Source organism: Protopterus annectens, chromosome 4.part0 (genome assembly GCF_019279795.1).
Source record: "Protopterus annectens isolate FY-2018-M chromosome 4.part0, PAN1.0, whole genome shotgun sequence".
Classification (NCBI taxonomy): Eukaryota; Metazoa; Chordata; order Ceratodontiformes; family Protopteridae; genus Protopterus; species Protopterus annectens.
The window spans coordinates 1,436,152,394-1,436,166,386 of record NC_056733.1 but is presented as its reverse complement, the minus strand read 5'-3'; the positions used below and the strand labels follow the sequence as shown (position 1 = coordinate 1,436,166,386).

Genomic DNA, 13,993 nt, shown 5'->3' with positions numbered 1-13,993 from the left:
TTAACAGACTAACAAAATAATATTCATGTCTGATTTATATTTGTCTGCTAGTCAAGACTAGAGATTTTATAGAAGCTAGAAGCATAAGGAAGTTAAATGACTTGACCAGGGTAAGGTCTACAATTAGATCCATGGCTTCACATCCCTAACTACTAAGTAGAGCTGTCTTCTGTTAAAGTTTCAAATAGAAACACCAAAGCAAACAAATACAACCCAATCAAGTTAATGATTTTTCCAAAAGAATGTTTACTGAATTATATTGTCAGTCTTTTTTAGGTATTATATATAACAGATTATTTCCAACTACACGGAGATCTAAATAAACATTACTGCATTTCCCATGGTTTAGATTTAACATCTATACACTATAATGCTGAAGAGCCTTTTGTTGCTATGCAACTATGAAAACATGATTGACTAAATATTGCACAAAACTGCCTTGATAAGGATAAAACAGGAGATGTTACCTGTGCTGGAGTGGCAACAGAAGGGCACTTTGGCTCTGGGCAGTTGAGTAAGTGAACAGTGCCTTCCTTGATCTGGATTTCAAAATACTCTTTCAGACAAGTGTTGCAGTACACATGCTCACATTTGGTAAGACACATACAATCGCTTCCAAGTTTTTCTAAAAAGCATATCTTGCAAGTGTACACTTTAGCATTGAACCATTTTTGTTTCTGATGTTGGTTAAAATCTAGGATCTCTGGCAGAATGTTTGTCCATGACTCCACCTCTTGGATAGCTCTTGGGTCACAGCAGATTGCACCCAATGTGTCTTCTGCCTCCACAAAGCCTGTCTGGTTTGCTTCCTCGTAAGTAAATGGCTGGTGATAACATCTCATCACAGATGGCTCTAAAACTAAGGAAGAACCAATATTCAAGAAAGAGAGTGCTTCTTCCCTTAGAAACTGCATCCAGGAGAATAAAACAACACAATCTCTGTTTTCTTTCCAGATCTCATCCAATTGTGTACATAGACTGGTGAGCTAAAAATGTTTAAGTAAAAAGGTAAATTAGTAGACTCACAGTAGCTGGCAATAAAAAACAAAGTCCACCTTTCTGAGTTAAGTAAATGATACATCAAGTACCAAAATAAATACATAGATACATCGATACATAAATACATACCGACCCCATGTGCAAAACTGGTAAAAAAGGGATTGTGGATGGATGGATGGATGGATGGATGGATGGATACATAAATAAGTGAAATATAAGAAAAACTAAATTCTGAATTTTCAGAAATACATCTCATGATGGAAACTATTTCTGTTTTAGTAATTTATTTCTGTTGAAAGCTGAGAAGTGTCAGTAACTTACTAACAGTCTGAATCTCATTAAGTATTAATTTATGCATTTATGCAGTCTGCCTCAAATATCTGTTATTGGAACAGTGCCTCAAATATCTGCTGCTGAGTGCTTTTTGCCTAGTTCTATAATATGTAGAACAGAAGCTTGGAAGCTAAGAGTGTTGTTGCTTGGAACAGAAGGCAGAAATAATTTTAAACTAAATCTGGCAGTGGATGCTCAGGCCTAGATTCTAAAAGCCTTTGGTGTGGCATAATATGCTGTTAATTCCAAAAGATGGTGATCTACCAGTCCCCAGTCAGCATATGCTAATCAGCTTATGCTAACAGGGACTGGCAGATCCTTATGCCCAATTCAAAAACGGGAATCAGGATTGCTATTCTGATTGGCTGAATCAAAGGTGAATTCTATTGAAATGAACAGGCTTCTTGGCCAAACAAAAGCTCAGACTGTGCCAGGTAAGAAACCAAACTGCCAACTGTACTTAGTTCTACATACAGGTAGAACTGTACTGCAGGTATAGAGAGTTGGGGGGGGGGGGCTGTCAGAGACTGTACACATGTGTACTAGTGAGTGCAGGGAGCTGCAACTCTCTCCAAGCCTCTTTGGGGAAGGGCTCATTTTAGTTTCTGTTACAAGAAAAATTGCATTCCTGGTAGACTAGAGGCCCCACATCCAAATCCCTCTTCCTGGACACAGTGACTGCAGGCACTACAGGTAGCTTCAGCACTATGTTCAGATGAAGCAATGTGGTTTATGCTTCTGAATTGCATTTTTGCCTGGGCATAGCTTTCCTTGGATGGATGAATGGATGACTAGATGAGTTATTCAACTAGTTACTGATAATTCACAATTAGCATGCAGCTTACTTTTTATTTGTTTTTAATTATTGAATGACTTACTGAATTCAGGTACTTAAAATCCAGGAAGGCAACAGAATAACTAAAAAGTACCATCCAAGACAATTTATTGGTTTTGTGTTGGCTTAACTGTATGTACAAGAACCAAAGCCATACTTGCTATAGTGCCTCCAGCCCTGCTTCTCTCTACCCTCACAGCCCAGTCCAACTACCACCACCACATTTTGTGATATAAATGTGCGCATCAGGTGGGAAGCGGGGCATCTATTTTTTTTTTCTTATTGCTCCCCTCAAACGTGGCTGCATCACATTAATGAAGCTTTTCTTAAAGTCAGGCTGAGGTGGCATTTTTACAGACTACAACATTCTGTTTGTACTGTAAAACAGAATGCCAGGGTTGTACAGTGTTTTCTGGACTACTGTCTACCAGGCAATTGTTCTGACTTCTGTAGAGTATGGAAAAAACTGATAGGTTGCAACCTAGTGTTCTGGGTCCCTATTTAATTAAATAACTCAGTGTTGCAAGGTATGAAATGGGTACATACTACTCTCAAGGATGATGACTTTAACTGTTCACAGTAATAAGTGTGGGATGGAAAGGCTGTGTGGCCTTGCTATTTCAATGTTTGGAATCTGGACCTTAGTTATTGAAGTAATAACATTAAAGCACGTCAGTTCCTGGCAGTGTAGTGTTTTTAAGGTAACGTTGTTGCCTCACAGTAAGACTTTGTCCTGTTCGATTCTCAGCTAAAGCATCTTCTGTGTGGAGACATGCATGAATGGGCATACTTTCATTGAAGGTTGTGCATCAGGCCTGGCAAGTTGGTATGTAAAAATCTACTGCCAATCATTAGCGGACCGGAGTTCCACTGTGGCAACCCCTAACCGGGAAAAGCCAAAAGATACAACATTCTCTAGAGCACTTATTTATTTACATAAACTGAAGAGTTAAACCCTTTTAGTATTCAGAATAGTATTCTAGACTTCATAAAGACTGTTCCTGCGATTCCTGCTACTTCTTTTCTTGTTAAATTCCGCAAAATAATAAATCCAGAAATATTTTTAACCAGAAGAGGAAAACATTTCACTGGTGACAAAGTAAACAACATTATTTTCAAAATATTGCCTTTTACCTTACTTAAAATGTTAGCTTAATGGAAATAGGACTACTACAGAGTGGCTGGTGGGGAAGAGTTAAGCAAACTTAACCAGTACGGGTGAAGAGGCAAAACTGTGGAATGTTTAGCTGCCATTTCAAGTAGCAACAAGGCCTCTTTCTCATTATGGCATGGTTGGGAATTGAGGAGAGGGTAGGAGAAGCATGTAGGTCTGCTACAGTGGTAAGGGCTTATTTCCTTCAAAAAAAAGTTCATCAGCCAGTCACTGGTGGCCTGACTGAAGAGAATTTCACCCTTAAAAATGGCATATAGGATACTGTTTATGAGTGCCTCCTTGAGGGAGGACAGTCTCAGTCATGCAATCTTGCTCAGGCACACCTATTAGTCTGAAGCCCAGTCCAAAGCATTCACAAAAATCAGTGTTACAGTGGGCTTTACTGGAAAGGCTCACCCAGACTCTGCTACAGTTTGCTGTGAGGGAAAGGTTAGTTTGATTTTTATTTGTTATATTTTGTATTACTTTATTGCCTTTTTATATTTAGTATACTGTGATTTGTTTTCTTTACAATGTATTTTACTTGTATTCAGCTTTTAAGTGCATATTAAAACTTGAAAAGAGACCACAGCTCTGCCTCTTGTGAGTCAAACAGAAAATGTTCCCATCCTCCCACCTGGTTACTGTTGTGTTCTTAAACACCACTGTTTTTCTATTTGCCTGTCCCTTATGTTAATTTGACCATATATCTCATTTTCTCTCTGCTTTTACTGGCTGGTGTGAGTAAGCACACAATTATCATTTTATGAAATCACTCCCTTTCAACTATTTAAATTTATTGGCCATCCTACTGTATTCCATAGTACCAGAATACAAACATGACCACCCCTTTCAATCTATCTTCCTGTTTTAAAGATAGTGACTCTCCACTAAAACTTAACTTTTTAGACAGGTACAACTTAAGTTACCTACTTTCACATCTAACTCCTCTAGTGCACACTGCAGTGTTCAGGAAGCAACATTTTTTTCATCTTACCTTTAAGCATCTATTGCACGACCACCAGTTACTGGAAAGCCCACATTCTGCCTCTCACTAGTCATCTTGGGATTAGTGCTTCTGTTTTCTCCTGGTGAGAGAAGGAGTGCAGTTACATTATTTCCTGGAGACTGCTGATCACCAGAAAGCTTAACAACTGCTTTATAGGTGACAGCTTGGAATCTGTACTTATATTCAGATCCTTGTGAGAGTAGGAGCAGAGTGCATTGATTCCTGACTCTTTTTGGTTGGAGAGTGAGTGTCTGTGCTTAATGTACCTGACGGGTCTTTTTGCTATTCAAGGCATCTACCAGAAAAAGGCTACAAAGCCTGCAGACCCTTGCATCATCTGGGACAAGACTGTGGATCACCAAACAGGCCGTGGCCTGCTTCTCTTCTTGGGATTGGTGCTAACGTTTTGCTTCTGGTAAGAGAAGAAGCAAAGGAGTATTGTATCCCAACAGAGTGAAGCTGTACTGAGACCAGCATTAGTAGTACCCAGGCAGTAGCCATTCATGCGACTCCCCTCTTTTCATCATTCTTGAAAAGTTAATTGTTTATTTTTCAGTAAGTACTGCTTGATTTCTTTCTAACTTCAGAATATCTGCCTAAATCCTTAAATTTTCAGGGTCAACATATTAGTTTCCCCTCAAGTGCTTGGCAGTGCTCTGTACAGACTCATACACCTTGAGTGAAATTTTTCCTGTAAAAGGGCTATATAAGGAAACAGCTCCAGTGCTTAGTAATAATGACCATCCTTCCTGGAATGTCTAAAGGTCAGGTCCCTGTGCTTTCTCCTCTTAACCTGGTGAACTTGGGCATTCTGAGGCAGTATAGCAACTGCCTCATGTACACAGACAACCCTCTCCTCTTACCTCCCAACACTCAGACCTGTGAGAGATGCACTTATATATCCAAATTGGAAGCCATGCACTCTCAAGCCAAGACCGGAATAGCTGGTCAAGAGGAGAAGGTCAACACCTGCACCACACCACATGCAACACATAGCCCTCCAGAAGACCCACCATCACAGCTCTCCAAGGCAGAAACGCACTCAACCACCACAACACAACACAAACCACAAGACAAATAGCTCACCTACACAGTGTGTCATTCAACCCAAGCCCCTAAGGAAAAACAGCTTTCCCAATACACTAATCATAGGTGACTTGATACTGAGGCACAGTGATGTCCCACTCACTAGGTTGAATAAGGAGAAGGTAACAGTCAGCTGTCTATCAGGTGCCAGAATCCAACACATAACACATGCACTCAGGTCACACCACAACAAGTACAAGTATGACTCTGTCACTGTCCATGTGGCTTTGAATGACCTGAGATGCACCTCCCTGGACTACATGAAAAGAGACATGGAGGAGCTCTCGGATTATGTGGCCCACGCAGGTATGACCCTAGCCCTGAGCAGCATCCTACTGTCAGCTAGAATGATACCACAGTACAAGCAGAAAGTTACTGACTTTAACAATTGGCTAAGTTTCTGGTGTCATTCTAAGGGGATCCAATATCTGTCTGCCTGGGATGACATGATTGACAGACCTCAATGCTTTGCCAGAGATGGCCTGCATCTGTCACCCCTGGGTTTCTGGATACTGGCTAAGGCTCTTGCCAATCCTATAGTGCCTTTTTTAGGCGATGTTCTAAAGACCAAATTACCACCATAACAGCTATAAATAAATGCAATCTGAGGGTCATGCTGCTCAACGCTAGAAGTCTAAATGTCAAGATGCACTTGCTTGAAGCACTCCTCAAAATGGAGAGAACTGACATTTGTGCTGTAACGGAGACCTGGTTTAAAGCAACAGAAAGCACCAAAGAGCTACCAGGCTATAACTCATTCCACACCTTTCCACCCCAGAACATGGACCGAAGATCCAAAGGGGATGGCGTCTCCATATTCATAAATGAAATGCACACCTCCAGACTAGAAGCCCAGCATAAAGCATCTTAAATACTTCAGGTCCAACTAACATTGGGTAAGATGGTGATTCAGGTTGTAACCTGCTATAGGTCCCCATCCATGTCCCAAGACTCTCACTCCACGTTCCTAAGCACCCTGGAAACTATCAGGGTCCAACCCAACACTCTCATACTAGGTAACTTCAACTACTCCTCCATCAACTGGGAAAACTACTCATGCATCAATACACTGGCCCAATGCTTCCTGGAATTCATCACATCCAATGCCTTGGACCAGCTCATTTTTACCCCCACTAAAGGAAGCAACATCCTTGATGTGGTTATTACTAATATGGGCAACCGTTGCTCTATACCAGCAGTCAATTCCTCCCTGGTTAGATCCAACCACAAACTAATCACCATGGAAATTCACATCTCACCCACACCCCCCGCAAAGGTAACCACCATGAAAAACTTCTCCAAAGCTGACTTTGGGTTCCTAAAAACAGAGGTGGCTAACTTCACGGCACCCATGTCAATGGTAAATAGATGCATGACTGCCAAATCATACACCAATGCACTGTACGAACATGTACATAAATGCATGGAACTAGCCATACCCAACAGAACCAAGACACTCTCCTCTAAAAAAAGGAAGCCAACCTGGTGGTCCCTTGCCAATAATAAACTCCACAACAGAAAGAAGAAAGTGTTACAGAAAACGGTGAAGTCCCAAGACTGGAAAAACTCCCTTATTAGCCTCAACAAAAAAGTTGAGATCCCTCATCAAAACCTCTAAAGTCAGCTATGAAGGCAGAATTGTGTCAGACACTAAAAACAACCACAAAGCCTTCTATAGTTATATCAAGAATCTCCATGGCAATACCCAGGTTTGCTCTGAGTTACTGCACAATAGTACCTCCTATACTGAGCCAACAGATATTGCCAACATACTGCCCAACAGATTCAGTGCTAACTTTATCCCCCCCAAAGAACCAATCACAATACCGGAGGAATGCCAGGCACCCAGCATTACTGCAACACAGGTTAAAGCTGCATTGTCCAAGGCCAAGAATACAGTTTCAGTGTGACCCGACAATATCCCTGGATGTGTTCTACGTGAACTACAAAGTGAACTGGCACCACATCTGTGGGCCCTGTTCAGTCACAGCCTCACCTCAGGCTTTGTCCCTACCGAATGGCGCACTGCTACAGTCATCCCTCTCCATAAAGGGGGAGTGACTATAGACGCTGGGAATCACTGCCACATTAGCCTGATGAGTCTGATATATAAGGCTATGGAGCGCATCACCATGGATCTAATTAACAAGGATATAAGGAATCTCCAAATTCTAGATCCCTCTCAATTTGGTTTTGTGAAAGGTAGATCATGCCCGCTCAACCTGGTTGACATCTTTGAGTCAGTCACCAGAGCTGTGAATGAGGGCAAGGCAGCTCATACAGCCTAGCTCGATCAGGCCGATGCTTTCGATACAGTACCATTCCTCACTCAGGAATTATTGATAAACTCACCAAACTAGGCATCAACCCCTATATCATTAGGTGGGTTGCAAATTGGCTCACAGATAGAACCCACAGTATGAAATTAGCGGACTCCAAGTCAGACTGATGACCAGTCATGAGTGGAGTCCCACAGGGATCGGTCCTGGGTCCTCTCCTGTTTGGCATCTACTTCTCAGAAGTCCAGGCCAACACAGAGGGACTCTGGCTGACCAAGTTCACAGACGATTGCGAGCTGGGAGCCATTATTAACTCCCCAAGTGATGTACACATCCTACAGAAAGGCCTCAATGAGACCAATGACTGGTGTCGAAACCAAGGCCTTAAGCTTAATGCCAAAAAATCAACCCCTTTGGGAAAAACTCAGTTCCCACTAATTACCACATCAATGGGAACCCACTGAACACTGAAGGTGTTATAAGAGATCTAGGGACACAGGTTGATAGCAAGCTCTCCTTTGACCACCACATTGCCACTGTGGTGAGAAAGACCTTCTATGTGGCACATCTCATTACCAAGGCTTTTGCATCCAGGAAGAAAGAGGTCATCATCTCTCTCTACTCTTCCATCATTAGGCCAATCATCGAGTATAATGCCCCATTTGGCATGTACCTCACTAGACCTAATGCTGGAAAGGCCACAAAAGTACCTCAAGAAGAGGATCCTAGGCCTTAAACACATGTCCTACACTGACAGACTCAAAAAAACTCCAGCTATTCTCCGTCTCATTTCGTCTACTAAGAGGCGATCTCTGCTTAACTTACAAAGCCATGTCTGACCCAGCTCTGTTAGAAATGCTACAGCTAAATAAATCTAATCCCTCTACACCACACGCTCCAGAGACCTCAACCTCATTACCATAATCAACAGAACATGCTGGAGGGACAGAATCATAACCCAGAGACTGCCATGCTCTGGAATAGACTTCCCATACATGTCAAGCAGAGCACCTCACTGGCCCTCTTCAAGAGAAATCTTGATGAGTGGATGGGAAATAGAAAGTTCACCCCGGGGATCACTGCAGTGGCTCTACTTGATAGAGGCACAGGGAACTAATGTCGGGGGGCACTATGCCAGGGCACTTTAATGGGCTAGGCTTGTAAAGGCTCCAGGGCCATTAGCCTAGTACACACCTATGAACCTATGAACTTGGAAGCCCCCTTCTTAGCTGTTGTAAGACTCTTTATGAGATCCTCCTCACTGCGGGTTTGAAGCCTTTTCATAACCTGGTCTGTAAAATGGGACTGGAGCATAGACAGGCAAGATGAATAAAAGAAGCCCATAAGCCTCAACATGGTAGAAGAGTGAATTCTTTTACCATATCTACCTGCAACTTTGAATTTCTTATCCAACAGCAGGGTGGTAGAATACTGTGGTCACTGTGACCTATGCTAGATGAAAGAAATCACATAATGGACAACTTAGTATACTTATTGGGGTATCTTCTCACTCAGGCTGGCACTGAGGGAATCTGCCTTCTTGGGTGCTGATGGGACAGAGTGAAGATATATAAAGGCTGATTACTAATTACTGGCTGGAAGGAGTGAATGACCCGGGACTCTTCAGGCTTCTTCCTTGGATACTCAGCCAGTCAATTCTAGGTGAATGACAAGATGCTTGAATCCAGACAAAGCCCTTTCTCATAAGTCTGACAGTTTCTCCACACAAGGGGTGATCCAAAGCTAGTGGAGACTCATTATATGTATCCACATCATATATAATGTCTTCTGGATCTTTTAACTACACAGAGGAGCTTAAGTTAGAAATCTCAGTACCCCCCCCCCCCTTAACAGCACATGTGAAGTCACGCAGAGTATCACAAAGAAAAATCTGCCTGCAATACATGCCATATGTCAGATTAATGACAGCCATGGTGATCATATGCCAATAAAGGTGATGCAAGTGAGAGAGGACTTGAATGTGCCCAACACTAGGGGCATATCATACTCGCTAAGGGTCTACTGCTTGAGATTACACTACACAGGGAACATGTATTTGATGTCTAATACCTAAGTTGTGGACCATGGCATACAGAAACCCAATGAACTCACCTAAAATGGGATCAGGCAACCCACATGGGCCTTGGGACGTTTTAGGAGGCAAGCCCTAAGCCCTGAGTTCCTCTGAAGAATGGCAGGACTCAAACAGATAATTCTCTAATATAAAGTAGGGTGACCATGGTCTCCAACTGATCAGTCAAGGCCTTGGAAAAAGGAACAGTCTGGAATTAGGAAAAAGAGGAGAATGGGTTTTTCCGAGTGCCCCTTCTGTTCTACTGAACCTTGACATGGCCTTGTGTCTCTGCTAGCTGAGGATGTGCTCAGCACTTGAACTGATTAGTGCATCACTTTGACACTTACCTAACCTGCAGCAGGGCTAAACTGCAGTCTACCCACCAAGAGTCAGTCCTTACGGTGATGCTTCAATCTATGTCTGTGGCTGCAAGGTGTACCTTCTAGTCATTTTCACATTAGACACTCTCAGCAGCTTCCCTTTTATAAGTTGCAAAGAAAACAAGAAGCTTCTCCTGAATTCATCAAATGGTTGAATTAAAATGCTGTAACTTATGGCAGTGTTTCATATGCCTCCTCAAGATGATAAAAACAATGTCAGTGCTTTTCCTCAATGGTAATGTAATGGCCACAAAGATATTTCAGCAATTACAAAATATCAAATGAAGGACATGTTCACCAACTATGGCAGGATAGAGATTCAAACTTTGAGGAAGCAAAACAGAAGTGGGGTGGGGGGGGGGGCAGGCATGCTTATATATTCAGCACATGACTTTGCAGTTTGGCAATTTACTAAAAATTTGTTGAGCTATGACTGGTAGAATAGATGAATCCAACCAAAAACACATCAGCAAGGGTCTTCAATGTTAGATCTAGTAATTTGTTTTATTTACTAGCATTTAATCAGGGAAAGAAGATAAGGTTCCTGAAGAATATAAAAGTACAACTGTGATTCTGCTATAAAAATGTTATGAAATACAAAGACTGAAAAATACAGATCTGTCATTTTGAATTCAACTGCAATACAACACATGCATTCACTATTGAAGGAGATCATTAGAACATAACTTAAAGACAGTAGGAGAAAAGATACAGCATGTCTTCACATTAGTGAGGCCATGCAAGACAAATTAATAGTGTTAATTCAATCAAACCTCTACTCTGTTTTCAGTAAATAAATTCTACACCACAAAGTGAAAATTAAAAATGAACGAGAGATGGTCTTGTTTAATCAGTTCTATTTAAATGGTACCTCAGATCAGCTTTACCAACATTTTAAAGTCTTTTTCACATGCATGCATTTTCTAGACCATATATTGATTTATTCAACGAGTTACTGATACTTCACAATTACCTTGCAGTTTACTTTTTAATTTGCATTTACTTATTCAATCACTTACTGAATTTAGGTACTTAAAATCCAGGAAGACAAAAGAATGACTAAAAAATACCATACAAAACTATTTATGTTGGCTTACCTGTATGTGCAAGTATAACACAATGGCTCAGTAGGGCAGTAAGTAAATATATAAAATATGTGTATGATCTTCCAATGAGAAAAGGGTGACACCAAAGGGTTTGGAATATGCAGGAGAACAGCCCCCTAATAAGTAGCACCATTGCTTTGAAGTGATGTAGTAATTAGCATACCAGATTTAGATTGACTCCATGGCAAAGAAGGATGGAGCCCTGACTGTAACTGAGGCAATCAGCTTTGATTAGTGGCTATGACACTGGAGAAGCCAAGCAGGGAGAAAGAGGAGTGAAGATGCATGGCCTGCTCAACTCTTCCAGAGTGTGAAGAGGGTTGAGCACACACAGGGGTGCACTGTTTGTACACTGGACGAGAAGCAGCTCTGTCTGGAGGGAATGTCCCTTGTGGAATTGAGAGGATAGCTTCTGAGGTCAGCCCATTGCATATCCCCTCCCTATCACCTTGCTGCATATGTATAGTGACTAGGGCTTAACACAACAAAAATCTCAAACCACCCGATGGATATTTGAGTGACGGTGAAAAATATAATTTATGTAGGTGCTGCTTCTGTATGCTGTACTGGACTCAAAGTCTTCCTAAGACACAGAGTCTTGTTGGCTGTTTACTGCTTAATCAGAGATGCAGAGTTTTGCATGACTGCATCTGTAGTCTGTTTAAAGCACCAAATTGCACACTGATAAAAAATATATATTTTGCAGCACAATACTATTTCACTGTAAGCACAGTTTCTAATAAATAACTTATTTTTATAACAAACAATATGTACAATTGTAGTTTACAAATTTGATGTACAAAGGTTTTTCTTCACAACTGATAAGAATGATGGCTTTATGGCTTTCCATTCTCCAGTTACCTCGGAACCTAAGTTCCTACCAAATACCTCTAACAAAGTTTAGTATAAAGTCTTATATACTGTTATTCTCATGCACTTAAGATCCTGTTTTTTTTCTTTTTCTGCTGATACTTTACTTTTCAGACTTGTTTAAGGAAATGTTTTGATATAAAGCAGTATTGTTCTTCTGTGAAACCATTTCTGCTGATGTAAAAATGTACGCAATCAGAATGACAGAAGTCTGAAAGGAAACATCTGTGCAAACTGTTCGACTGCTGATATTTTTGGGAACTGATACTGTGGGAGAACATGTTTTCTGAGGAAACAGCTTTGTAAAAGATCACGTCTGCTGAGTTTATAAAAAAGCATGTCTGTTAACAGATATTTGTAAACTGTTCTGCAAACATGAGAAAAGCATGTCATAACTGCTATCCAGAATTGCTTTTTAGGCTTTTTTGCTGATGCTGTGAAGAAGCCTGTCTGTTATACATATAGTATGGATGCCCATTTTACATTGCTAAACTCTATACATATATTCAAGCAAACTTTTTATTCTGTGCTTTATCTTTCAGCATATTTGCACCAGAATTAATTTCAATCTTTTATTCACTGTTGAATAGCAATTCCCTCTCTTGATTTTAAAACATACTCAAAACACTTTATACTGATATGTATTTTTGGTCAGATTATAGGAAACATATTAGGAAACAAAACATTTAGTCTTCTTTTGATACAACAAGTCAAAATGCAATTTTACACAGTTAAAACAGTGATATCAAGTATTACTACCAGAATTGAGTGTATCTAACAACTTTTTTGTTGAATTAACTGTTTACTTTTATTAATCACTTTATACCAACAGTTTAGATATAGACTAATATTTATAAGAGACAAGAACTATGTGTTACTGCAAGCATTATTTAGTGCTAAAAATATACAGTTTCAATGTAATTGTAACCATAACATTGTGGTCATATTTCTGAACTGTCCATGCACTTTAGTTGACAGTGAAGTGAACATCTTAAAATAATAAACTGGGCTTTTAATACTTGAATATTTAAATAAAAAACATGGTTTATTCACTGTAGAATGCTATTTACATATTAGTTCATTAGCTGTGCGAGTACAATATTTTAATATAATAACTGAGGTAACCAATACTGGTACAGATAAAAAGGTGGCCCAAAAACTAGTGATAAAATTACAACTTGACAAATTACTTTTGAACTTGTTACATTATAATGTGTCCTATACAGTGTGTGTGTATATATATATATATATATATATATATATATATATATATATATATATATATATATACACACACACACACAGACTGTTTGCTACGCATGCATTTCAATCTAGTAGGTACCCTGGACTCATTTTTTAAACATGGTTTTTCACACATATTTATTAGACATTAATTTTATTTACACTGAATTTTTTTGCATTTATATATACAAAGACTGCAAAGTACATTTAATCTTCTTCTTTCAGCTTTTCCTGGTTATCCTAATTTGGTCTCTTAGGACTGAGGATACACCAGTGACTAAACCGTGCACTAGGTGCCAGCTCTGTAAATTTATAAATCAAGATATGGAGTTTCTGCATCCAGACACTGGTGTAACTTATACACTAAGAACCAGTGCAAGGTGTGATACTTCACATGTGGTTTACCTTGCTACTTGCAAAGTATGCAGTAAATTCTACGTGGGAAAGACAGATAGACTATTAAGGGATAGGATCAGGGAACACCTATACCATATTAAGAAGGGTAGTGTGTTCAATGCTTTAGCAAAACACATTTACATTTATGGTATTAGGTAAATGTTATGAGAACTTGAGGGGTCGTGACACCAGAGTTCAAACTGAGAACCTGGAGGCTAAATGGATTGTGAG

The 13,993-nt window shown here is 40.1% G+C and overlaps 1 protein-coding gene across 2 annotated transcripts in view; it reads right to left on the bottom strand.

Moving 5' to 3' along the window:
* Positions 1-13,993, bottom strand: part of LOC122799896 (E3 ubiquitin-protein ligase RNF14-like) — a 692,373-nt gene that overhangs the window by 406,100 nt on the left and 272,280 nt on the right. For both annotated transcript variants that reach the window (XM_044069277.1, XM_044069278.1), the window contains exon 4: positions 468-986. In XM_044069277.1, coding sequence (XP_043925212.1) covers positions 468-986 — 519 coding nt within the window. The remainder of the gene's footprint in view (positions 1-467; positions 987-13,993) is intronic.